General features: G+C 40.6%; 1 protein-coding gene across 1 annotated transcript in view; it reads right to left on the minus strand.

Annotated features, from left to right (window-relative positions):
• Positions 1 to 26,784, minus strand: part of TEC (tec protein tyrosine kinase) — a 54,287-nt gene that overhangs the window by 18,295 nt on the left and 9,208 nt on the right. Inside the window, exon 2 of the mRNA XM_072861508.1 lies at positions 16,836 to 17,018. Within this exon, the coding sequence (XP_072717609.1) occupies positions 16,836 to 16,973 (138 nt within the window). The 5' untranslated portion in view covers positions 16,974 to 17,018. The remainder of the gene's footprint in view (positions 1 to 16,835; positions 17,019 to 26,784) is intronic.

Below are 26,784 nucleotides of genomic sequence, written 5' to 3' on the forward strand. Positions count from 1 at the left end.
CAGCATTTAAAACACATTTAGTACTCTGTCTCTTATGTATATTGTTATGAAGAAAGCAGGCAGAGAAAACGTGCACGCAAAATTCATGCACGTCATGGGCAGCATCAGGAAGAGTGACAGGAACTAAGTTCAGATAAAGCTGTAACTGTTATTTAACATCAGAAAAACCAACACACACCCCCAAAAAGAAGCCCCAATAAGGGGCTTTTTAAGGGGGGGTGGGGGTGGGGAGAATTAGGCATTTTAATGAACCATTAAAAAAAAAATCAAGTCATAAACATTACCATGAACTGTACTACAAAGCTGTATCATGTTATGCTGAAAAATAATTTGCACCAAGTATACAACCTTGGATTTTTGATCAAAAAATCGTTTCAAGTCCTCTGTTTATTTTATGGTATCCCCTTACTTGAACTTTGACTGCCCAAAGTAAAACATACATTCACGCAAATGCCAAAAATTGAGTTACTCAAGTCTCCAACACTTGGTACAGCAGTAAGTATTGCTTCCCCCTCTCCTTGTCACTGCGCGGCAGGCCTGGCAGCTTCAGGGCTGCCAGATTAGCCAAGGCAGAACAGGAGGATCCGAACAAGATGAACTTTTTCGTGAAGCACAGAATTCAACGCTCCACATAACTGTGCTGAAGACACCTCTCCAGATCTTTTCTCCTGCACAACATACAAAGAAGAAACAACACTTGCCACTTCTGGAACATACCTACCCAGCTTTCTGTGTCCAGTGGGGTACTCATGTATTGCTTGGATCCTATCTGCTGGTTAACTGAGGTTGTGGGACAGAGAAAGATGATATGCATTGGCTTTTTTATCTGGAATGACAGAAATTCCTTGGAGGAACAGGCTTTATTACTTTCTCCGAACCTGCCTCTCCTCCAAGAGTCAGCAATTTTCATGCCAGTTCCGGCATTCAGTGAGTGCTCACTCAAAAGGAGCATACATCTGCCAGAAGGACAAAGGACAGGAATCCAGCAAGGTAATCAACTAACACTTTGGGTAAAAAAAATAAAGCAAACCTCCTGATGCACAGCCCATCATTCTAGTAATCATATTTCCTAAGTTGTCCCTTTGTGCACTTTCACGATTTAAGGTGGCTCAGTTTGCTTCACCATGAGATGCTAAATTAAGTTAACTCAAAGTTGACCCGCCTTACAACTCCATCCAGCAAATTAAGCTTAACGTCAGAGAAGATTCTTCTATTTTTGCACACTTTACAGATTTAAAGAAACTAAATACAAATGTACTGCTCCAGACATGTTTCAGATTGCATCAGAAGCAACAGTTATTAATGGCCAGCAGGCTTCAAATTGTCAGGTGTGCAGCTGTGTTTTAGCTCAGCATTTCTCACTATTAAACCAAAGGGCACAGGAGCAGGAAGGAATGACTCAAGAAGAACGCTAAGAAGACTACTACAATTTCTATCCCCTCCCTACTTAAATGATTTCCCTTTATTATGGGACATCTTGCACACCATCGCTGTGTGGCATTTGTTCTGCAAGCCAAATGGCTTGCTCTAGACCCAGGTGTATGGCAGACATGAAATGCAGAATCAAGGGAGAGCTCAAGCCCTGAAGTAGTTGGGAAGTAGAGGTGCAGGCATGAGCCAGCCGTGAGAAATCCACCCACAACCACTCTTTCCAACAAGTGACCTCTGCTACAAAAAGACAAAATTAGTAACAATGGCTAATTATGCAATGTCGAACCATAGGAGGCAGAGGGACATTTTTCACAGTTGTTTTTGGAGGTGGAAGATGGCTAACATAGAAGAAAAAGGTTAGATTCACTGTAGAAATAGTGGCATTTCACCAGCACATTCCTGCATGCTGTCTCAACTGGACACAAGTATTAACGGAGGGTTTGGAAAAAATCACAGGCCAGTGAACCCAAGGGACCTATCAAAGCCGGTCCACCCCTTTTCTGAAGATAGATATATGCCTCTAGCGGGAGGCCTATAGAAGGAAACATGGTTAAAACAGTAAAAAAGGTATAAAAATACTATATCCCAATAAGAATAACAAATAGATAAAAATATGTGCTTCAAAGTCATACTAAAGGTTGGGTTTTTTTAAAAAATGTATCTGCTTGCTGAAAATAACAAAAGGGAAGTGACTATACAGAAACTACTATACAAAGCTTCTCAAAATGCAAAATTACATATGTACTTCATACTTGCCTATGCTTCAAAAACTTGATTTACAGCTTCAGAAGCCCTGCTCCTTGCTCACAATGAGGATGGCCAGTCCAGACAGTAAGTCTTGTTTCCACGCAATGCAAAAAGAATAAGCTATTCCTATTATTTAACATATAAGACAGTAATATCTAGAACTTGTAACACGATAACAGATGTGGAACAAATATACGATTACACAATTCCTTTCAAAAAAAATAATCTTAGAATACAGTAAGACAAGAAATATCTAAGCGTTAGATAAGTATACAATCAAACAGCTCATCCTCTGTACACTTGGAATTACTCCTCTGCTGAGTATAGTAGCTTTACAGCTAAGAAGCCCATATTCCCACTATCAGATAAAATGTTTCTTCAGTGTATTTCCTCTTTGCTGATGAATATATTGTGCTGCTTACCCTCAGAAAAGTGGGGTTGGGGAGTTAAACAATACAAAGCACACTCCACTTGGAAAAAACTCAATGAAAACAAGTTATGTCAAGAAATAACTAGCTTTTGTCTCGCCCATGCTGTCTCTCTCTCTCTCTCTTTGTTGTTCACACTGTTTCTTTCTGCCATGCTTATCCCCATGTAGGAAATCCTGAGGTCATCAGCATGTGACCCATGGAACTTGTGTTCTTACAAGTATAGAAGGTCTCAGCATTACTGACTTCTCCTTTTATGGAGCTGCTCTGCAATGTTACAAAACCTCAGAAAAGCCTGGCTAACTCAACATCCCCTGTAGAGAACTTCTCTGGTAGAATCTGCTCCAAAGCCAAAAGTAAGGGTGTTTGCATTTCTGGTTTTTGTTAGGTTTTTGTTTGATTGGGGTTTTTTTAAATAGCATTGCCATTTAGCAATAAGAAGCACTGGATATTGCTGCAGGGCCCTCTTGAGAGGCATTTTCACCTAAGCAATTACTGATTATGCAAATATAATTACTGTAGCTAGGTGTTAGATGGGCACATTTTCCATCCCCTTATTTTCCAGTGTGTCAGATATGTTGAGGAATGCCCTTCCTCCTTTCAATTCATTTTTTTAATTATTATTCTAAGAAAAGCAAGTATCAAGTATTTCTATTCACCTTTCCAAAATGGCTAGAATCGAGATAAAAAGTGAGAGGTGATTATTATTCTTATCTAGTCTGACCTGATCCAAGATCTGACTCTTGGGAAGAATTTCAAGGGGAAAAAAATACAAACAAAAGTGAGAAGGAGAAAGTCTTAAATCCTGTCCTGCAAAATAGGAAACTGAGAATCCTTTACCATGGCTTGGCTGCTCTGCAGATGCCAACCACCAGCACGGGAAAGACTGAAACGCACCAAAAGAAATTCTCCGTAGTAGCACTGGTGCAACTTCCTAACCACGACTACAACACATTATCTGTAATTTACTCTTCTCCTGCAATTGAGAGGCAGTCAGTCAAATGTATGCAATTACAATTATGATACATTGCTGCAATCACATAAGGCAGCGATATAAATAAGAGTAAAGGACACAAAATAAATCAGCCAGGCCTCTATCCATATCAGGCTCTAAGTCACCTGCAACCTTTCAACTTTCAAAATAACTAGCACATAGCTTCAGGTTCTTCAGACAAATCTTCTCTTCCCAGTTTTCTGTGAAGTCCTCACAGAGCTCTGAGTCTGGCCAGCCCAGTTGTAGCATTTCTGCCCAGTTTTCTCCCCTCTCAGGGCCATCGCTCTGTCCACAGGGCAAGTGACACCTTTCATTCGGTCACCCCTCTAACACAGATTTCATGCCACCTGAACACTAGACTCAGACAACTTGAGCAAAGAAGGGAGGGGAGCCCAAGTCCACAGGCATCACAAGTAAGCAACCAGAGCCCCAGGACAGGACCTGAGAGGTCACCTAGCCAAGGCACAGCTGCTTTACCTACTCTTTCAAGGTTCGGATGATGGAGTCCACAACTACAGAGCTGAGGGTTTTTTTTGTCTTTGAAGATTCCTGTCCATCACCAGTCCATCTCCGAGCTTTAAACACTTGCTGCTCCACCAACTCTTCACCACAGTCCAGGCTTTTGGCAACCTCATCCTTCCCACTGTTCCTGAATCTCACAGGCAGGTCCACATCATCCTTGAAACTTATTGCCCCAAACCAGATGCAGCACTGCAGCTGATGCCTTATCTTCAGATTGTAAGGATTCACAGTCCCGTTTATTCATCCTAATGTAACATTTGCCTTTTTCAAAACAAGAGGGTATCATTGATGCATATCCAGCTTATGATTCACTATCCTGTCACCCAGGTCCTAGCTACTTATTCCCATTGGAATGGGAATTAGCAACTTATTCCCATTCTGTATTTGAACATTTCAGCATTCCTGCCTAAACTTTTACCTTTTGCACTTGTCCACACTGAATCACATTCTACAGAATAAAAAAACAAACAACCAAACCCACCACGTACCTAATCCCAATATACCACTTTGATTTCTAGACTTTTTTTCCAAAATGTTTGCAGCTCCTTTAAGTTTTATGTCACCTGACAACTCAACAAGCTTCTATTTCAGCAACAATATCACTAGTGAAAATACTGAAATGCAAGACAGGACACTCCATTCACAACAGTCTTTCAATCTGAAAACAAGCCACCGATGTCTACTGAACACTGTACCAGTTTCCCATGTGTTCTGCAATCAGATTTACAAGAGGATTATATATAGGTCATTTCTAATGCTGACATCTGAAAATGTCTCATAGGGCAGTGCCAAAACCCTTACTGGGATAAGGGTTATCACAGGATATCTGCTGCTCCTCTGCTACCCATGAGACTTGTTACCCCATGGCAGAAAGAACATAGATAACTGAGATTTTTTTATTGTTGTTCTTGTCAAATCTTTGTTGGCTGATGTGCAATTTTGGTATCTTCCAGATACTTTCAACAAGCCCGATTTTTCCTAGCACTTTTCTGGAAATCATCTTCATAGCTTAGTTTCTCAGCTTCTCCTCTGCACTCTTTTAAAACTAGGCCTTCTCTAGTCTTCCAGAATCTCATTTATCTTCCAGCTCCTCCTTCTTAACACCTTTAAGACTCATCGGCTCCTGTCTAGTCATAAGGTACATATTCTCATCCATGCCTTGTCAGTGTCTCAACAACTACAACCTACACTTTTCAACTTCAATTATGTCTAATTTGTTCCATGTCATAAACATCAAAATTCTTCTAGAAAGATAATTACTGTAGATCCTCCTTTATATCAGACTTTTCTTTTGGTAGATGTTATAGAGAACAGGGAATCATTACTGCAACATAATCAACTTTTTACAACTCAAGTTTCTTTATGACTTGCTCTTTTCAAGTGAGTATTCCTGTGCATCAGTTAAGCTGCCTCCATTCACATGAATATGTGAATTAAATTATTTCTCCGATTTGAACAGCTTTCACTTGCATCTGCTTAAAATTTCCCCAGCTGCGCCTACTGTTATCTGTCTTCTCTTGGGTTTTCAGCCAATATTTGCGGTCTTCCAGACCATCATCAATACAATAGTTCTGCCTATGAGCAAAAAATTTATTTTAAAAAATTATTTTTCCTGAATCTGGGGGGAGGAGGGGAACGGGAACAGACAAACCAGGAACCAGCTTCATGGTTCCCAATGCCAACGTCTACTGCTTTCCAGTAGACCATCTATCCCAGACCCTCTCTGTAAGATTTTTCTTCTCAGATTCTCTCAGCTGCTTTCCTCCTCCCATGAGGTTTCTGGGGCCTTTGCTGCAGAACATGGTCTTCTCGTTCATTGACCTCAATAGCTCAAAATGCTGACAAATTTTATGTGAAGCTGCATTTTGTACAATTAATTCCTACTGTTTGATCTACCTAATTTCCTAAAGTAAAGCCACCTCCTTACTATATTTGCTCTGAGCAGTGGTTAGCTACAGTCCTAGCTCAACCCTCCTCTTCCCCAGCCTGCCATACAACAGCGGCGTAGATAACTAATCTGTGGTAAAACTTTTCCTGGTTACTGTAACGTCTCATCAATGCTTTGCACTATGTCTCTACTCACTTGTTGGCACATCTTATGCTTTGATAAGCAGCTTCTCAGAAGGACTGGGTTTTTGCTATAAGTGTTCAGTGCTGTGGTGGGGGACTAGCAGCCATCACAAAATAACTAAATCAATATAAATATAACATGGCTTATATCATTTTTACACCTGTGCATTTACTTGAAGCAAGACTCAGCTTCCTACATTGCTCTCTCTCATCAGAGATGGATATCTCACAATCCCATTACTCTAGCTGAGCAAAGAGATCTATATATAGGAATGACAATGCAGGTATGGCTATAGGAATCACAATGCAGGTATGGCAATATCAAAGATGCCTGTAAGTTTGCTTGACAAACTATAACCTGAGGAGTATCCATTGGTCAGTCATCTACAATTACCAAGTCACTTGCTAATTCTCTCTCTTGATTTCTGTGTAATCAAGTGCAAAGAAAATAAGTTAAAATTAACTATTTTCCTAATGCTGCTAACCTGTAAAAGCAATGGTTGTAGTCATTATAGAGGTATTATACAATTAGAAAGGGTGGCTACTCATATTCTGAGTTAGGATTTAAATATAGATCTTGTGAAGAAGTTTGAAAAGCTCTCTATTCCATAATGTATTTTTACTCTTTAGTTTTTCATAAGAGGTACAAACACAATATTCTCTATCCAGATGGATGTGACAGGCATCATTCTAGCTGGGATAACTTCTAAACACATTGTTGTACTTCCTCAGCAATATAATTTATGCTGAAAATCACTGCTACAAGTTAATTGTTACATCTTTAATTTTATTCTTCTTCTTTTATTATTATTCTTTTTATTATTATTCTCACTTATTTATTATTATTTATTATTATATTTTTATATTTATTATTATATAATTATATTAGAAATATAATTAGATAAATTTAATTGTTATATTTATTATTTATAATTAAATATTATTATATAGTCTTATTAATTTTATTGTATTATTTATTATTATTTTTTATTATTCTCTCTTTTATTATTATTCTTTTATTATTCTTTAAAGCAGATATGTGTGTGTGTGTGTGTGTTTTAAACTATCTATCTATCTATCCTGACTGCACTTTAAAAATTTAGATTCATTCTTTTTCTGACAATGCTGGGAAAAAAATGTGTTTAATTCCATTAAAAATTGCTAAACAGTAACAGCTGAACCGATTTAAAGCCACAACCTCTCTAAGAGAGACAGTTGTGAAGGTATGTCCCCAGTAAGTACAGCTAAGGGCTTCTACACGATTTATGTGGAAGTATATATCCACTTCTGTTTCCTAGAGGGGAAACAGCAGCCAACTCACAGTTCTCTTCCAGGTCTAGCTGGAATAAAGTTATTGTGCAAACTTGCAAGTATTTTAAGAAAGCTCCATCGTTACTACCTATGACTTGGAACAAAAAAAGGCTCTGCCAATCTACTCATTTCAGAAGCTATTTATCTTACATTAAAAAACAAGAGTAATCAGTGATCAGAAGCATTTTAATACTGAATTGTGCTTTCATTTACATAAAGAATTAAATCACCCATGCAATGACTAAGGAAACCATATAAATCAGGGTAATTAAGTTAAAAATAATAAAGGATAAGCAGTATAGGAATAAACAACAGTAGAATCCATATACATTAATGTTCTGTTAAAAAAATAAAGTAACTAGCATAGCTTTTTGGAACTCTATAATGTTATTATGCTCCAAAGGAAGTATTTGCACAAGGTTAGTGTTGCAATTAAGCTACACAATTTTACCCTGAAACCTGCAGCTTTAGAGTGGGCCCCAGAGCTTTTAAAGTTATTTTTCCTTCCTTAAAATATCACCACGGTAATTTCAGTAGCTTCTGTCTCCTCTCTATTCAAATTACAAGAACCAAATACAACTCTTGCAGAACCTTTTTTCCTTAGGAAGAGATTTTCAAAATTAGCAACCCCCACAAACGTTCAAGTTTTTATTCTGTTTTTTCATTTATATCCTGGTTGGATTTTGTTAGTTGTAACAGTTCTTCTGTTTATGCAAGACAGTTTTCACACAAGTCTGATCCTGATGGCAAATCCCACTACCGCCAGTGAAGACAAGAGCACTCTGCACCTCCCAAGATCAGCTCATCTGAAAGCTGCCTTCTCCTTGACTCCACAGAAGCATCCTTCTAAATAAGACTTTTTTCCCTCTGGGGCTATTATTTGCTTTCTCTGTAGAAGCAAATGGTTTCGCTATACTAATAAATAGCTAAGTGCTGTGCCTACCCCAATATCCTCTGTGCAGCCCCCCCAGAGCTAATGGGTATTGCAGCACAGACTCTCCCCCATTTTGTCCTCCCTCTAACACCGCAGACCCCCATTCACCCAAACACACGCAGGGTAACCACAGGGACCAGCATTTAGCCTATACCTTTTGAAAACGCAAAATCCAATGTAAACCGTTTATTGCTGTAAACTGCAATCCATACAGCAAGCACGAACAAACAATAAAGATGCTAAAGCTTAAAGTAATTTCATAAGCTCATACTCAGCTTCATACTCAAGGTCAGTGCAAGTTGCCATGGGCTGGAAAGCTTAATGTGAGCATACCGCGCCGTGCGTGGGAGGGCAGGAGCCAAATCACACACATCAGCACACTTTTAAACTAAAGAGCATCACTGCTAAGCAAGCTGAGAGAGAGAGAAATACCATGCTGAGAAGGAACATTCGATAACTCCGATAGATATGAGGATACTAACAGTCTGCACATTGATAACAATTTATAAAATTATGACCAGATCTATGTCAGCTCTGTGGAAGCACCACACTCATGCAAAACATCAGTGTAAAATTTTTCAAACCAACAAACTAGCAGGACATCTCACTTGCACAAACCAGTTCCTTTCAACTACTCCAGTGACGAGAAGTACTTTAACACCTACATTTATTATCTTGCCTTCATCTCAAAGAATTTCCCTCACCTAAAACGCCATCTAGAGCAAAAACCTCTAGTCTGGTGGCACTTTTAGTTCCAGCGAGCTGTTCTGCGAGCATGAGCTAACTAAAACATGTTACCTGCTATCATGGCTATTCTGTAATGCAGCAGTAGGCCTGCTCCAGTCAGGGCCATCGGACTGCCCTAATGTCTTCTCCCAGTTCAGAGACATCTTCTGACCATTCATTGAGAAAGAATTCATAAAACTTACTGCCACACAAGGAGAAAGAGGATAAAACAAGAGTACTTGGTGGACCACTCTGGTGGACGCAGTAGCTTGAATGCTATTTCTCTGTGGTTTGCCCTGTTGGCTAACTCAAGAGGAATAAAAGATGGTGTTCCTTTCCATTACAACTGTTCAGCTGATAGTTACTGAAGTATTTCCAATTTCAGTGATAAGGTGGACTCCTAGATAAACACTAAGGTTTGATTTTCTAAACAGAGTCAGCTGAAAGTGTGAATGCACCACACCTTTGAAAACAAACTCCAGAGCACTTTAAGTTGAATATGCAAGATATGAGGCCACTTTTGCCAGAAAATGGCCAGAGGTACCTAGGGCTGTGCATATATGAAGTTATTTCCACAAATTCCTCCTTGGATTTCAGACCTGCACTCCCTTCAAGATGAAATTAGCGATTTGGAAAAAGTCATACTAAAACTTTATCTACATTTTTGCTGGTCAAAAATACAAAAAAACATTCCAAATTAGATATATTTTTTTTAATTACTGCATTAAATATTTGATTTTCAGACAAGCAGGTTTATTTCAAAATTGCTTAACTTTGCTTATTAATTTCCTACAGACTAGTTTTTTTTTATTTCTTAAAAAAAAATAGTTCAGGCAAATGAACAGAAGCATACCTGAAGTAGTATGCTGAGCTTTCAAACCACACAAATTGGGAAGAGATTTCCTAATAAAATATTTCACGCTAGTGTTTCCTCACTAGAACACGATGTGCCTTTGCTATGCAACCAGATTACCTGGAGTAGTTACACTGCAATCGATGACTCCAGCTGACACCAGTAAGCACAGTGCAGGAGTCCTCAAGAGCAAGGGCCAGTTTATGCAAAAATGCCTACTACCTTGCACTTCCAAACCACTGTAGTTACTACTGTCTACGTAAATTTGTTTAAAGCTGGCTCAGTAAGTCTACAATGCATATTTGAGAACATTGTACATACCCGAAGTCTTTCTGACTGTAGCATATTCAGTTCTATAGCACATCTCCATACTCAGAATAGGAAGACGTGCTAGATTGAATTTATAGCTGTTATTGCTGTTTAGCTATTAATTGGCAGGCTCCTCTGCTTGCCATGGGGCTTGCTTGCCTTACTGTATATTAGAGTCTAGTGCTCGTTAGTGGCTGCTTTTTGCTTTCACTGCTTGCTGTGCTGCTGTACTGCTGATCACCTTACTCTGCTGTGCCTGGGAACATTTTGATAACAGCAATGGCGATGTGCCTGGGCTGGCAGATGGCCAGGGCATCGCTGCTGTTTCTGTGCTGCTGTACTGGACAGGCTGGAACTCCAGTGTGAACTCGAGTCAAAGGGACTGTGACCTGTGGGTGAGTCCACACAGGAGCAGGACACCTCAAAGTGTCTGTGGATAAGTCCACGCCAGAGCAGGTACATCTTGAAACACCTGTGGCCATGGTTATGTCTGTGCCACAGCAGGTATACCTCTGAAGGGATTGTGGCCCAAGGATAAGTCCATGCTGCAGCAGGTACACCTTGAAGCATCTGTGGCTGTGCGTGAGGGCTTGCTGGAGCACCTCAAAGTGTGTGGCCATGGATAAGCCCAGGACAGAGCACGTAGAGCCCTGGAGGGACTGCAGCTGTGGGTAAGGCCATGTTGGAGCAGGTTTACTGCTGAAGGGACTGTGGCTGTGGGCAAGGCCACACTGGAGCAGGTCTATCTCTGAGGGCATTGAGGCCCATGGAGAAGGCCACACTGGAACAGGTGCACCTCAAAGTGACTGTGGCTGTGGATAAGTCCATGCCGCAGAAGGTACACCCCTGGAGAGGCTGTGGCTCATAAATAAGGCTCCACCTGGAGCAGGTACACCCCTAAGGGGTGTGCAGTCTGTGGATAAGTCCAAGCTGGAGCAGGGGCAAGGGGAGGAGTTCATTGCAATGTTAAACCCGATGGTCTAGTCCAAAGAGACCAGGGGTGGAGATTGCAATGGAAATACCTTTAAATTGTTGTAACCCATGATTTGAGTTGCATGTTATGGGAATTACTATAGCAGGAACCACCTGAACCAATGGAGTACAAGCCTTACAAGAAGCAGTGCAAGTGCAGCAGTGACCTGAACTGAGCTGGCTTTGGTGCCCAGTAACTCCAAGCAACACACCACCTCTCCTGTCCTGAGTGACCACCATAACAGATGGAGCCCATGGACTAAATGAACTCAGTGGGCATTTGTGGACATTTTAAAGACATTTTACAGGGGTGGTCCATAGACTAAGGGAATGGTATCTGTGTATTGTATCAAAGGATGGGAAGGGGGTGGTTGTGGCTAACGAGGATGTATTGGATAGTGTGGGACCTGAGCATGATGTAAATGGTATGGAATAAAGGGTGGAGAATGTGCTGGTTTTGGCCAGGACAGAGTTAGTTTTCTTCATAGAAAGAAAGTTGCCAGCTGGGGTTAAACCATGACAATATTTTACCTCTTCCCTATTTTTATACATTCATGATCAGTACTCTGTGCTTGGAGGCTGATTCACTTATTTCTTACTATGGTGAGTTTTTGTCTTCATTACAAATGGAATCCATCACATTCAGATGTCATCAGCCACTTTTGCATCATTAAAGAAAAAAAAATACAGAAAATACTCCTTCCAACAATGACAGCTGATAAACCATTAAAGGCTTCATGAAACTTTGAACATTAACTCAGCCTTTTATATGCTTGTAATTATTGTTAGTCCAATATTGCACAATAGTGCAATAATCACATTTCCCCAATGCGCATTTCCACACTTACTAATTCACAGAATTTATGCCAAAAAAAAGAAAACCAAAAGCCATCTCCAGCTTAAACAAAATATTCCTCTTTTCTGACAACATTAAAAATTAATCTCCATGATGCTTAAGGCAATTGGGTATCAATAAAAAAAGGTATCTTTATTTTCAAGCTTTTTAATGTCCATCTTTTTAACCAACTTTAAGGTGATACATCTCCCCTTTTTTTTTTTTTACCAAACAGCATAATGCCCAGAAGTAGTTAAGCCATAAAAGCCATGGTCCTATTGGCTTCCTACACAAAATAAGTTTCCCATGACATAACTCATAACTGTAGAGCTTTGCACAGGTGACCTAAACCAGGACTCTCCTTCCTCAGGTTTCTGTGCTTTGAAATCAGTCTTGAAATTCAGCCTCTTTACTGATTCTGTAGTTACGCTTCATCGATAGTTCACACACCTCCTCCATGACCTACAGTCCAACAATATTCCTAAGTGCAGAAGCTACATTCTTCCTTCTCATGGCAGCAGTGCAGCTCCAGCTTCACTGTAGGCACTTTGTACCATGACAGAGTGCCCAAGCTGCTTGAAAGCACGTATAAAAAGACTTAAACAGGTTATAAGCAAGTTTAAACAAGATTTTACCCTGTTGCTAGTAGTCATGAGATAATTGTTTATTGCTCCAAGTAGGTATATGGCACTTTGTCAAGACATAGGACAGAAAAAAATAGATAAGAGTGCTCCTATAATGTGCAGTTTCTGGTCAAAGAACAAGTGACCCCCCACCACCACCAGCTGCATAGAACAGGTCAATTATATCTCTCAGCAGCATTTACAAGAACAACATTTGCTATGGTTGACTGCTTTCCGTTGTCTTAAATGTTCCACTTCTGTCACCAGACATACCAAGTATCTAATTCTGTTGCCTTATTTACCATCCCAACTTGCCCACACTTTGAGTATTGACTGATCTGGTTAACGAGATTTAATTTAATCTTGTTTTTAAAAAGAAGTGGTATGACTATTCACATGACCACAAACCCTGGGTTCTTCTTGAACTCTCTCTACTGAATTCCCACAGAAGTTAAAATGGAAAAAACAAGAAAATACTTCAGTTTGGCCAGTGACCACACTGGGAATCATATACTTGCCTAAAGCAGAACTCAGCCACCCTTGGCAGAATGCTACCACTGCAGTTACATGATAAAAATGAGGGTGTGGGATCCTCTTGGCTTGGGATTTCCATGCTTATCTTACCAATCTGGACTTTGAATATTGCCAGCCCCGAAATGAGATCAGTCCATACCTATCCTCTTATCTGTCATATCTTTAAATTCAACCAGCATACACAGTAGTCACATTTATTTCAGCAATAAACCTCCAACTATTCAGATGGGCCAGAATTATTTTAGTATCTAATAATTTTTATATAAATTACTTCAGCCAGAATATACAACTGTCTTACTGTAAACACAAATTTACAGCCACCATCATTGGCTTAAAAAAAACCACAAACAACTGAACAACTGAAAAAACCCCAAACTTTTTCCATTTCAGTTGCCCAGTGACACAAAGGAGTAACTACCACTGTGACAGAGACCTTAGTCACACAGTAATTTTTTTTTCCAAATAGAGACCAAGTATTGCTGACAAAAATATTCAGTGTGCCCCTCTAAGATCAGAGCTCATTATTTTCAGACAATATTGTTAAAATAAAATAAAATGCTGATTAATGTTTAAAAGAATCTAAAGTGGGAGGAACACTGAAAATGAAAAGGGTTTGAGGTTGGAAAGCTGTGTCTTACGGCTGAGCCAGTCTAACAACCTGCTGATGTCAACGCTGGGAACATCCTGTCCTCCTCCACCACCTGGCACCGCCTCTGGCACTTGTTGGATCCTGCACCAAGCTAATACAGCTTGCTAACCCAGCAGAACACTAATCCAGCAAAAATAAAAACAGCTCGAATATCTTTCTGCTGATGCTAGCAAGTTTTTTTCAGAGCAGTATATGGATTCCAAGAAGTGCCAGGACCAATTCAAGTGGATGGGGAAGGACTGCAAAGGCTAGGGCAGGGAGGAGATGGACTTGCCCCTTCCAGCAGCAAACTGCTGGGCTAGCGTAGGTGTAATGTATATTTTCACTCCAACAGTCCTTATCTCAGGCTGGAACATTTTAAGGAGTTACTGCCTCCACAGCTGAATGCACTATGGGCACTCCTGCTCCATCTCACTACACATAAAACTGATAGTTTAAACCCCCTCTCAGACAGATCCACCAGTCAGTCTCCTGGAGGGTATTTTAGCTAGAGGACATTCACCTGCAGGGGGAAGGTAGAGCTGGAAGAGGAAAGCTGGAAGTGGTACCTTCTTAAAGGGCAACAACTAGACCTGCAAAACCTGTTAGCTACATTTCTATTTGACCTGAATGTGATCTAGCACAAGATAAGCATGCAAGACATGTTTTACAGGGCTTTTTAATCCCCCACCTATTTATTCTCGGGGGGGGGGGGGGGGGAGTATTCTTTAAAAAAAAAGCTTTCTAAACTAAGTACATGTTTTAACTCCATAGTCAGTAAAAATACATAAATTCACCTTCCAAGGTGGATCGAAAACTGGCTGAACAGCCAGACCAGGACAGTGGTGAGCAGTGGCACAAAATCTAGTTGGAGGCCAGTAATTAGTGGTGTACCTCAGGGGTCAATACCAGGTCCAATTGGTTCAACATCTTCAGTAATGACCTGGATGATGGGGCAGAGTGTACCCTCAGCAAGTTTCCTGATGACACCAAACTGGGAGGAGTGGCTGATACACCAGAGGGTCATGCTGCCGTCCAGAGGGACCTCGACAGGCTGGAGATATGGGCTGACAGGAACCTCACAAACTTCAACAAGGAGAAGTGCAAAGTCCTGGACCTGGGGAGGAACAACCCCATGCACCAATATATGCTGGGGGCTGCCCAGCTGGAAAGCAGCTTGGCAGAAAAGGACCTGGGGTCCTGGTGGACACCAAGTTGAACATGAGACAGCAATCTGCCCTTGCTACAAAGAAGGCTAATGGTATCCTGGTCTGCGTTAGACAAATTATTGCCAGCAAGCTGAGAATGATGATCCTTCCCATCTACTCAGCACTGGTGAGGTCACACCTGGAGTCCTGTGTCCAGTTCTGGACTCCTAGAACAAGACAGACATGGACATACTAGATAGAGTCCAGCAAAGGGCCACAAAGATGATGAAGGGACTGGAGCATCCCTCCTGTTGGCAAAGGCTGAGAGAGCTGGGACTGTTTAGACTGGAGAAGAGAATGTACAGGGGAGATCTTACTAATGCATATAAATGCCTGAAGGGAGTGTGTAAAGAAGATGGAGCCAGGATCTTCTCAGTGGTGTCTGGTGACAGAACAATACTCAATGGGCACAAACTGAAACACAGGAGGTTCCTCCTGAACATCAGAAAACACTTTTTTTACTGTAAGGGTGACTGAGCACTGGCATAGGTTGCCCAGTGAGGTTGCAGAGTTGGAGGTTTTCCAGAGCTATCTGGACATGGTCCTGGGCAACTGGCTCTAGATGGCCCTGCTTGAGCAGGGGGGTTAGACCAGATGACCTCCAGAGGTCCCTTCCAACCTCAACCATTCTGTGGTCTCATTCTTAGTTCTTGACTGTGTCCAAGCTATATTTAGAGAATGGCAACTACAATAGTCCACTGTGGTCTTGAAGCATGGTAAGTGAGCTCAATCGTGCTGCAAGCACAAGCTCTGTCAGAGAAACATGCTTAGCAAGCCTTAGCTCTCCTGTACCCCCTTCCTTCAGAGGTAAGGCAGCCAACACCAGAGGTTGCAGAGTTGTCTCCATTAAGTTTATTTGTTGAATGGCTTCCCAGAGCGTAGAGAATGCTCCACTACCTACTGCAGCCATTTTAATCCCTTTCAACGTTGTGAATCTGTAAAGTAGCCTCAGTTAAGTGGAAAATCTGGCCCCCCTGCACTGAAAGATATGACAGGGCACTCCAGGGGCAGGTGATCTTGATGAAACAGTCTGGAGTTCATCTGAAAAATGCTGGTCTGAGGATTTGCCTAGTTTACACTATTGACTTCTGGTGTAATTGAATTTACATAAAGTGGTAACAGCAATGAGCTGTTAGTCATGCCAAAAATAAACTGCTTCCAACTTCGTTTCAGTCACTAGGTTACATGATCCACTCTAATGGATCTCATCTCTAGTGAGCTTGGTCTGCAATGCACTGCTCCTATCAAATGCTCTTTCTCCTGTTTGAATTCAGTTACTTCCCAGATGTGAAAGTAATGGCCTTCAGAGTAAACATGGCCACAAGTAACTATGACTAAGTTCTTCTACCTTTTCCCCACTTTGTGATAGCAGTGATGTTTCATCTCTCTGGAGAGAGAAAGAAATTGGCTTTAATGACCAGCTATAAAAGCTGTTTTATCTTATTCCTGGCATCCGGCTACGTACTACTGCTCTAAGTAAGAACCAGTTCACATTGACTACCAGATAAGTTATCTACATCTCTGTAAATCTGTATTATAAATAAGAGAAAAGAGAAACAGCAGCTCATGTTCATTGCCACTCATGGCCATTGCTCTCATCCACTCCTGACAGATATACGATATGTATGATATATGGTAGGAAAAAAGCCAACAGTATACAAAACCAAAAAGGAACAAAGGCAGTCTATAGTATAAATCTGCGTCTCCTACCTCCGCTCGACCTTCGTAATATGTTAGCATAGACTTTGTAAGTACAAAAAGCCTCTCTTTGTAGTTTAACGGAGAAGTCCTCTTCTTCTGCTGTGATCTTTTAATCAAAATTTCTTGTAGGATAGTAGTTGTATTCATTTCAGCCACTTGTCACCTCTGGTTTTAGCCATTGAATATCAGTTCCTGTGAAGGCAAGAGGAAAAATCGTTATGATATCTTTAGCAGATCACAGGTCTGGAGATTTCTGTAGTAAAAAGAGCTTCTACTTATAAATGAAACTACCTGAACATACAGAAAGCTGGAGCTCACCCTAGACATCTGGAAATTTACAAAAGTTAATTATTAGACAAGAAAGTTCAAGCTTTGCTCAGCTGAGGGCTGCACTGGCACCTTCCCAGGAAGCCAAAAGCTGTACCTGACTGGGATGAAATAAGGGACACCGCAGGCTAGGTCACAGAAAATGTGGGCGAGAAGGCCAAAACATGCTCCAGGCAAACAGCAGTGTACAACTGCTCTTCACTGCAAAGCCCTAATGTCTATAGAAGTTTTAATTGCTAGGGCCTGTGCATATACAAATGCCATTTGCAAAAATGTTTTATATACAAAATTGAACATGGATCAGTAAAAGTCATTTTGAAAATTCACCCCAATTACATTAATGAAAACTTTCAGACACAAATGGTGGTTTAGAAGATGTCAATTTGAGAACAAAGAATTAGACCTTATTTTTCAGAAATTGCTAAGTATATGCCCTCCATCTTCTATTTAGAAAGACTTCATGCTGACCATCAACAGTCTAAATCATTCACTTTTGACAGTTCTGGTCGCTCAGTAACACCGAGCTGCTTTAAAGTTTTACACCATGACTGATACCTGTAAGACAGACTTAGGAGTACATAAATACAAGCGCACCCACAGTTACTTGGTTTGCAAGTCTGGCTCCAGAGCCCTGCCAGACAGAAAGTGCCAGGCAATCTCTGTTCTTTGCAACAACGCCAGCTTAAGCACAGCTGACCTCCTCCCTCGTCTGCTCGCTGCCACCCTGCCGTGCCACTCTGCCTTTTGTGGGTACGAGTGTTCCTCCTGCTGGGCTGGGAAGCGGGCTAGGGAAGGGATCCCACCAGACATTTCGTCATGCAGCAGACTGCTGCCTCTGCAGACGTAACACATGAGGTGGCACGGAGGCAGGAACGAAAGGTGTGGGAGAGGTTGTGCAGAAGCTGTTCCAGAAACCTTTCCCCCCCCCCATTACCTTTCCCTTTGCTAGCTTTCTGCCAGACCTGCCCGCTGCTCTGCCTGGCCCCCGCCTCAAGCCACGCTCCATAGCCAGGGCACGCTGCAGGCGCAGGCCTCCACCACAGCTTGGGCCAGAGCAGCACGGCTATGAGCTGAAGCCATGGCTTGAAGAAGGAACAGCAGCATCTGCTGAAGCACCAGTGACTATGAATATCTTCTCAGGTGTGTGTATGTGTGGAGGGGGGTAGGGGGACAACCCAAGCCCAAGCCCTAGGTAAGCACTGCAGATCTCCATACCAGTGGGAAATTACCCCCCAACCTATTAAAAAGCACAAGCTTTTTTCACCTCAGAGGGCTTAATTTATGCACCTATTTCCTACTTAAGAGTATTTCAAAATTCACTGGGGAAATGCATGTACATTTTTTTCTGTGGGCAACATAACTTCAGCATGGACAAAATAGCACATTTCACAGCACTGTGCAGAGAAGCTCGAAAAGCTACAGCCCTCCTTGCAACATTACCCAACAAAAGTAAAGTTTAAATAAAATTAAATGTAAACAAATTCACTTTAGTGCCTCTCCTTTTGCTTTGTGCCCAAACATGTCATTATTTGTTGTGACAGTACGTGAAATGACACCCTTTGCCTTCCAGTCTAGTCCTGATACCACGTTCCACTCCCTGTTTTGGCCAACTAAGCTCTTATATCCCACACTCCTGCCATTTCACACAGCTGGATGTAGTTGTTCACTGCTTTAAAATATCCTTTTCTTTTCAAGGTATATCTCTGCATATGCTAAAAAAATTAGTCTGTGGTTTACATGGAACTACAAAATAAGACCAGGTTAGGATGCATAAGTAAAAGACTATAATAGGATTGGAAATGGTGATTATTATGAATCTCTTTTTGTTTTTCCTCTTCTGATGCATGTACATGCATACATTTTGTTGGTCATCTGTCACACTGCATTCCCGGGAAGAAGATAGATCTTGTTTTAATTAGTAATTGTCCTGAGTGCATTCTTTAATTACTGAAGCTGCCCAATTTTGGTTTATTGCCCTTCTAAAAATAAACTGGCAATCTTAAAGGTAATTGCAGAAGGAAGGATACTACTATGAACTGAAAATAAAAACATTGTTCAAGGAATTAAAGTCAGCATTAACTTTCAGACCAGCTTGATGCACACGAAACTGTAAGGGTTCCCATCACAGCCTCTCCCATTCAAAACAATCCTTCTGTTCTCTATAGTACAAATCCTCTGCTGGCACTTAAGAAAAACATAATGATTATCCATCTCAGAAATTGTGATCTCAGAGGTCCCCAGTGCTACAGTAGAGAGCACAAAAAGGATCCAAAGTTAACTATTATTTCAAATCTCAATACTGATAATGCTAAAATATTTTATTTCCCTACCAGCCCTCTTTGGTCACATTAACATCATGCAAGAAAAAAAATGACACTCCTTTTGACAAAATCAGCATTAAAAAAAATAAAAGCATCGATAATGCAATTGGTCAATGTCTGCACCTGGTTGCTACACTGAATTATCACTGCTATGGAGACCTCTGCAGATTACAACCAGTTTCCCAGGTCAGAAGATCAGCCTTTGAATCTGCATTTGGTCACAGAAACCTGTTTTGCTTGGGTTTTTTTCCAAGCCAATAGCTCTAGCCACATTTCTGTTTCCATAAATAAGGCTCAGGACAACTGAACCCTCACCTATTATTCTGAGCGTTCCTTTCTGAAATTGCAATACTTCGTTCAGAAACCCCCTTACCTCTTAGAAAACCCATACATCACTACTTTTTCTTCAGTACAGTTTTAGAACTTTTCTGCACTTTTTCCCCCCAAATATTCCATTGTTCCCTGAGCATTCCTCAGGACACAAAGCTGTTTGCGTGACACATTGTTATCTTGTTCCCAACAGCTGTGGGAGGTTCAGGCTGCCACCCATCTAAACTTTTCACAGTATCTCCTGCCAAGGACTTGCCCTGTTCCCTGCCAACCTTAGTTACATGATAACAAATAGGAACTAATTTGCAGAGATGCTGAGTACTCAGAATTATGACTGAAATCAGAAAGAGTTGCAGATTCTCAGCTTTTTTAGGGTGGGGAAGCATTCTCAATTTTAAGTACAAAAAAGTCTGCATCAACTTGCACTGATCCATCTTCACATTATAGAAATGTTCGCCTGTACAGCCACAAAGTCACCACATGTTTTCCTCAAATCAAACGCCGACAACTATCTGTTAATTCAATATTGGTCAAGATGTACAAAGTAAGTTTTTACTTTTAGACAGAGCTTCTTATGCATGCCACCCTTCCTGGTTTTCACTGGGGAAAACTGAGGCACTAAGCCATGAGGTAACCCCAGCAGCTGCAACGCTACCCATGTACCTCCTGGTTCCCACTCCCAGCTCCTGGATTGTGTTTGGTTATTGAAACAATTAGTCACTGTAAGCTGGTCCGTAAGCACATGTAACATTCAAACTGTTGAATAAATGGATGAAAGTCCCTGTAGAAGTTCTAGTGAGTAGAAAAGAAAAAGCGCATCCCAATCTGACCAGGGCTCAGCCAACCCAAATGCATTAAGTAATCGTCACTTTTTATGGCACAAAGCTTTGTAACACACAGACTCATGGAGTGGTTCAGAAGATAAAAGGCATTCTGAAAAACACACTTATCACAGCAGTCATAAAATGAATGCCAACACAAAACATTTGCCTGTGACTTTGTTTTCAGCCAATATGAAACTGTTTTCTAAGTTTCACCTCTCCTTAGCTATGGTAACATTTACCTAGGAACTTGGGTTCTCCCATGCAAAGTCTTAATGCTAAGCTGATGGGCTGCCATCCAAGATAGAGAATCCCTCTAAGAAATCAGCATCCTTGGCTTTCTGGCTTGGGTTTCATGCATCCTGCACAACTGCTCTTTTTCAGATTTTGGGCACATCAGTCCAAACTGGTAGCTACTGCAGATCTGTGTATTTAACATTGAAAACATATCACCTAGTGCAGTACATTAAATTATGCACTATTAGCTAATTCAGGTTTGTCTGGGTTTCTTTTTAAATCAAAGTGTCAATTTTAAGTACACAGGTGGTACCTTGTAATTCTGACTCAAATCCGTAACTCTTCCAGAAAATAACTTTTTAAATTAATTCAGATCAATTTGCTCATCAAGTTCATAACGTGTCCCTGCAAACGGCTGCAGCGGGGTAAGTGAATTGGCAGCATGCTGCAGCTCTGGGCAGAGAGCAGAAACAGTGCAGAAGGAAGAAGAAAAGGAGAACTCCTTACCCTGTTTTTTCTGCTGAAGCTGTCGTGGCTTTATCATGAAACTATAAATGGAGTTACATGTGAATAGTTACTTACATGAGTATCCAGCACAGGCTTATTTGAATAATTACTACCCAGTGTAAGCAAGGATTGCAAAATCTGCTCTTGTGCTTCAAGTGGTAGAAAAGTCTTTTTGCCCAACATCCAAGGTTGTAGATTCACACTCAAAAAAGACAACTGTATAAGACAACTGTTATTAATCCCTGTTCAAATGGTAAATTTCACAGAAATACAAATACAGAAAAATACACTTTAGCGTAACCTGTCATAATTTTAAAATTGGAATTGAGAGGAAAAAATACTGTAATCATATCTGAAATGTATCATATGCCAGAAAAAGGAGAAGTAAAATACACTTGGATTTGCTTTTTTCTTTTCTTTTTGTTTTTTAAACAGCAGACTCTCGGAAACCGCTTCTATCATATGCAAGCTATTTTTTTTTTTAAACTGACAGAAATGTAATTTTGCAGGGGCACTTTCAAACATATTTCAAAATTATACCCAAAGGTTTGCAAGACCCCAGTCTCTGTTTGAAAGTCACCAAAGAATAACTAGCTAATTTATATATAATCAGACCTTGTGAAAATAAAATTCATATTTGCCTGCACTAATATTTTTAGGTTAAAAAGTAAACAGGCTAAGGGGTAACTTAGTGACAACTCTCTGACCAGAGATTGAGGTAACCATGTGATTTCCAACATACCCTTTGTTCAACTGAAAGCTACTCCTGTACACACACAGGAGTATCTCATCGCAACCATCACAGGTTTTCCAAAATTCCTTGGAAACAGGCTCACTACATTTTACAAAATACAAACATTTGTTTCCTTTTAGCATTATAACTTAGGTAGCTGGGGTAAGTGAAGAAAACCATGCTGAAAAAGTGACAGTCCCTCTTAAACAGGGCGGCTGGCATCGAGGTTGTTCATCACACCAAACTGGACCATCAACTCATCAACCATCACAAAAGAAAAGTAGAGCCAAAGTGCACAGAACAGCTCGGGAAAAAATGTTAAGAGCAGCAAGAGTGCTTCTTTCCCCTTACAATGATGAGTTCAGATTTAGGAAAATGACATGTAGATTTCTTCAAATCATTTGTAAATTCAGCTATTGCTCTTTATTGTGACCTCCTGTAAGCAGTACACACCAATGACTAAGTTATCCTTTCACAGCTTTATAGTGCACCTTCTTCAATTCCCTCACAAATAAATTATTTAGGAAAGGAACCTCTTTATGAAACAAAAATTACATTATTACCATCCATGATGTAGAAAGTAGGTTGACATGGGCATTTTTTTATTTAAATAAATTACTGCTAACTTTGAGTTAGCAACACTATGGCATACCATACAAAGGACGGACTGATCGATTTTCACTACCTCAACAACTTCTTGTATTTTTATTCATTCCTCTAGAGCTGAGTATTTGTAGCTTTTCTTATTTCTTCCACACACAAGCTCTGCAATAGCTATAAACTTGCACCGACTATTTTGCCTTCAGTTTATTCAGATCTTTAGCATTTGCAGTGTTCTTTTCTGGAAGAAAATAAAGCTGAAACTTAGTTTGGGACACAGGAAAGCAAGGCACAAAAAAGACTTTGAAACATCAGTTAAAATGGCAAAATACAAATGTTTTCTCAGCCTACTGACCTTCTGCATGCTCAGCCACCTGTCCTTTCCAAAGATAAAAAGCTTTTGGATGTGTCACCAGCTCAAGAAATAGTATTGGTATTGTGCTCTTGCACTGTATGCCATCCCCAACTTCCCGTGTTTGTTTTGTTAGTCAAAAGGTATTGAGTTCATCTTGTGATTTCATCGAAGACTAGAAAGTCAGCTTCATTTCCGTACTAAAGATAAGCAAAACCCACTGCCCAAGAGTTCAAATCTTTCTGAACACGAATTTGTTCCCCTACTGTATTTATTACCTGCAAAGTGACATTGGTATGGCTGTAACATCTCGAAGCCTGTGTTTCCACTGCTCTTCCAATGCTTGTGAGAAGTCTTTGTTGTTCTTCACCATCATCTATATAGAGTAAAGTTTAACGCCTACCTTCATCCACCCCTTTTTCTCACACAGAGTAATAATAATATGACATGAAAAGCCGATGGTTTATGTTGTTGGGGGAATAGGTCTTTATATGTATACACATATATAGAGGCTAGTTGTAATTCATCACATTCATGGGAAAGGTAATTCAAAATGTACACAAAACCATATACAGAAAACCTTTAACAGTAGGAGAATCTCAAATACTCTGCCTGTCTAGTTTTTTAGACTTGAGAATATTAGATAGTTCTGTAACCACATACATAATGTGGCTTTGCATCACCCTCTGCTCAACCCATATACAGCAGTTAATGGTTGCTATTATTTCCATAATAATGCTACTAGCACTAGCTACTAGTGTTAAATTCCACTCCAGCATCCAAAGTTACCACCTTATTTTTGCTGTAGACTACAAAAAGCTTTTGAGGCAGCCTACCACAATTGAACTGTGCTTCCCGCAGAAGAAACCCAATCTCAAGAGCCAGAACTGACCTCTTCTACTGGGAACCTGTGGTTTTGCGCCCACCAGAAGCCATATGCAGTCTGATAAACTAAAATATCCTGTCTGTCAGTAGGGTTTACTGCATTCATACAGCTTCCAGGCAAGAGCTTGATACATTTGGTGGCCTTAGCACACAGGCAGACCAAACTTTTACAACAAGATAAACTTATCCCAGCTAGGCCTTCTGACAAAACCTCCTGCAACAGCCAGCAAAACCACATGTGAGAAAATTAGCTATATTTTAATTATTACACATTTGATTCAAACAAAGGAAGATTAAAGTTAGAGAAGGCAATTAAAAAAAAGCAACTTAACTTTCTTTTAAAGACTTTCTTTTGAGGGTAGATTTCTGATTTTTGAATGAGGGAAGCAGTGCTATCACAGTGATGAATTTAAACAGCTGACTGAGGATGCTGTCGCTAACTATACACACTGCCTGGTATGGCACTTGTTCCCATTTCCGTGACGCCTAATCCATGCTGTTCAGACAAGAACCAAATCCAAGCCTGACTAATATTTTTATGCACTGATATTTGATATTAACCCTTAGAAGGGAGACAGCAGTTTTTCCCAGGTCTGAACTTTGTTGCTCAGGTTTATTTTTATTTCTAAATATCATGTATAAAGTGCAGAGAAAATGCATTTCTTCACTTGTGCTATGTGAAGGTCTGAAGAATATTAGTTTGGTTTACTTGCACAAATATAACTGGCCCTCAGCTGACAGAGAAGAGGTAGAAAATAAAGCATGAACAGAAAGGGAAGGTCAGGGTCTGAGCTGGGAGGAGGTATATGGCATACTGGTCCTTCTCACATGTGTATGCACCTTGAAAGGAAACAGTCCTCTTTGCTCTGGCAAGTATTTTCAAAGTAAGGTTAGAGAGGAAAATGGAAGAACCACCTCCAAACCAGCACGGCATTGGTTTGGAGGAGCAGAAATCTATTTACTTCACTTCTACATAGACCGAGGATACTCCACCAGTCTCTCGCTGGCCCTGCAGCACCAGGGGGACATTCGGTAAAGCAGAGCTGCTGCCTCAGCCTCTTTCCTAAAATCCCCTGCTGATAAGAAGGGAAGAGAAACAGTAACACCCACTTACTAAAGAAACAGGCAAAGATGAGATTGGCAAAGGAAATGGGCGATGCTTGTGCAAAAGCTTTTCCTTCTCCAGAAAGCCAGAGATTCAGAGGGCTGGAAAAAAAAAAGTCTGTTAAATCAGAGGTTGAACCTAATTCTGTTTAGGAATCCTGAAGCTCACCATTAAGTAGGAGGTCAATTGCTATTGTACACAAAACTGCAAATCTAAGAAAAGCAAATCAAATCTATGGGAAAGAGAAGGGGGGAGAGAGGGGGAGAAAAAGAGGTCAACAGTGCCTGAGGCTATCCTTTTTAATTACAGTAAAGGAGTCAGTTTAATTCACTTTCTTCACAATTTAAATTTGTCTTTCCAAATGTTATACAATCTCAGGTGAGCATGTGATGTATTACACCAAAAATAAGCTCATTTCAGTATTCAAGACACTCTTTTGACATGGTCTAACTAAAGTACTGTAATACAAATTATGACTTGCTTTACGCACAAGGAATGACTAATACTTCCTCAGTTACTTCTCTTTCCAAACACTCCAAGATGAACCTTTTCCCCTAAACAACTACTTGTTCTCCAACTACTGAAATTAGAGAACTACTTGTTCTCCAACTACTAGAGTTAACTCTTTCTGCTCTGCCAGCATACATGCCAAGTAACTGATATCAATACAATGAACCTAACTTTGCACTAACTTGAACGTGATCACAGTCTTGTTTTGTACCATTGGGCTGACATACCTCTTAAAGTGGAGAATGGCAGAAATAAGCCACCTACTAACCATCTAGCACCACCTCTTCTCTGGTCCCAAGCCCATTCATTCTAGAGCTAGAACCAATTTCCTACAGTAATATTTCAAAGCATAAAAGCAACACCCAGCCTTCTAGATCATTACCTGTGATCATCTTAATAGCTATCAAGAAAACTCAATCAGTGGCTGAAGGAAAGCTTTTCAGGCTTGAACATACTTTGCCAGCAATAAGCAAACCTGAACTACTCCTAAGGAGGCTGGCTGTTCTCTGCACCAAAGGACCGCCATGGTGAAGTGCCACTGGTACATCTATATGGCACAGCTGAAGCGATAGAAATCCTGGCTTGGCTCCTGATGGCAGAAAAGCAGTACCCCCCCTACCCTGCACTTGCACTACTAAACACTACTCTGGAATTACTCATTTGGGTGCAGGTTCTGCTGCACCTGCTTGTGATCCTAGCCAGCTTGTTGCTAGCTTCTCTCACCTGAGCTCCATGGAAAAAACAGACTACCCAAGGATGAGTATCTTGAGTCACTCATTCCTGGGTTGACATACAATTTTCAAAGAATGCCATGAACTGGATTGGTTTTAAGTTTTGATAAAGGCTTTACGAATTAAAAATATATTTCCCACGTCTCACAAGAGGTATGTAGAAGTGGTCTGTAGGTACATCCCACATGAAGTAGAAGCAGGCATCAATTATGACTTCACCTCAACCACTCTCTGTCCCAGGCTACCCTTAAATGACCTGATATGCCTTGCATATGTGGAAGCACAGCAGAGCACCTACAATTTCCTCAATGCCTGCAGGAAATCCAGTGATATGGATACAGAGGTTTTGAAATCCATCTTCAAAAGCCAGCCTTTAGTTACAAAAGCTTAGACTATGCAGTCCATCAGGTATAATGATCTGACAGTACTCAAAAAGGTAGCAATTCACCCTCGCAATGTGCCAGCCAGCAGTACAATTAGTGAAATGAGTTTATTTGGA

Source organism: Ciconia boyciana, chromosome 5 (assembly GCF_034638445.1).
Source record: "Ciconia boyciana chromosome 5, ASM3463844v1, whole genome shotgun sequence".
NCBI classification, from domain to species: Eukaryota; Metazoa; Chordata; class Aves; order Ciconiiformes; family Ciconiidae; genus Ciconia; species Ciconia boyciana.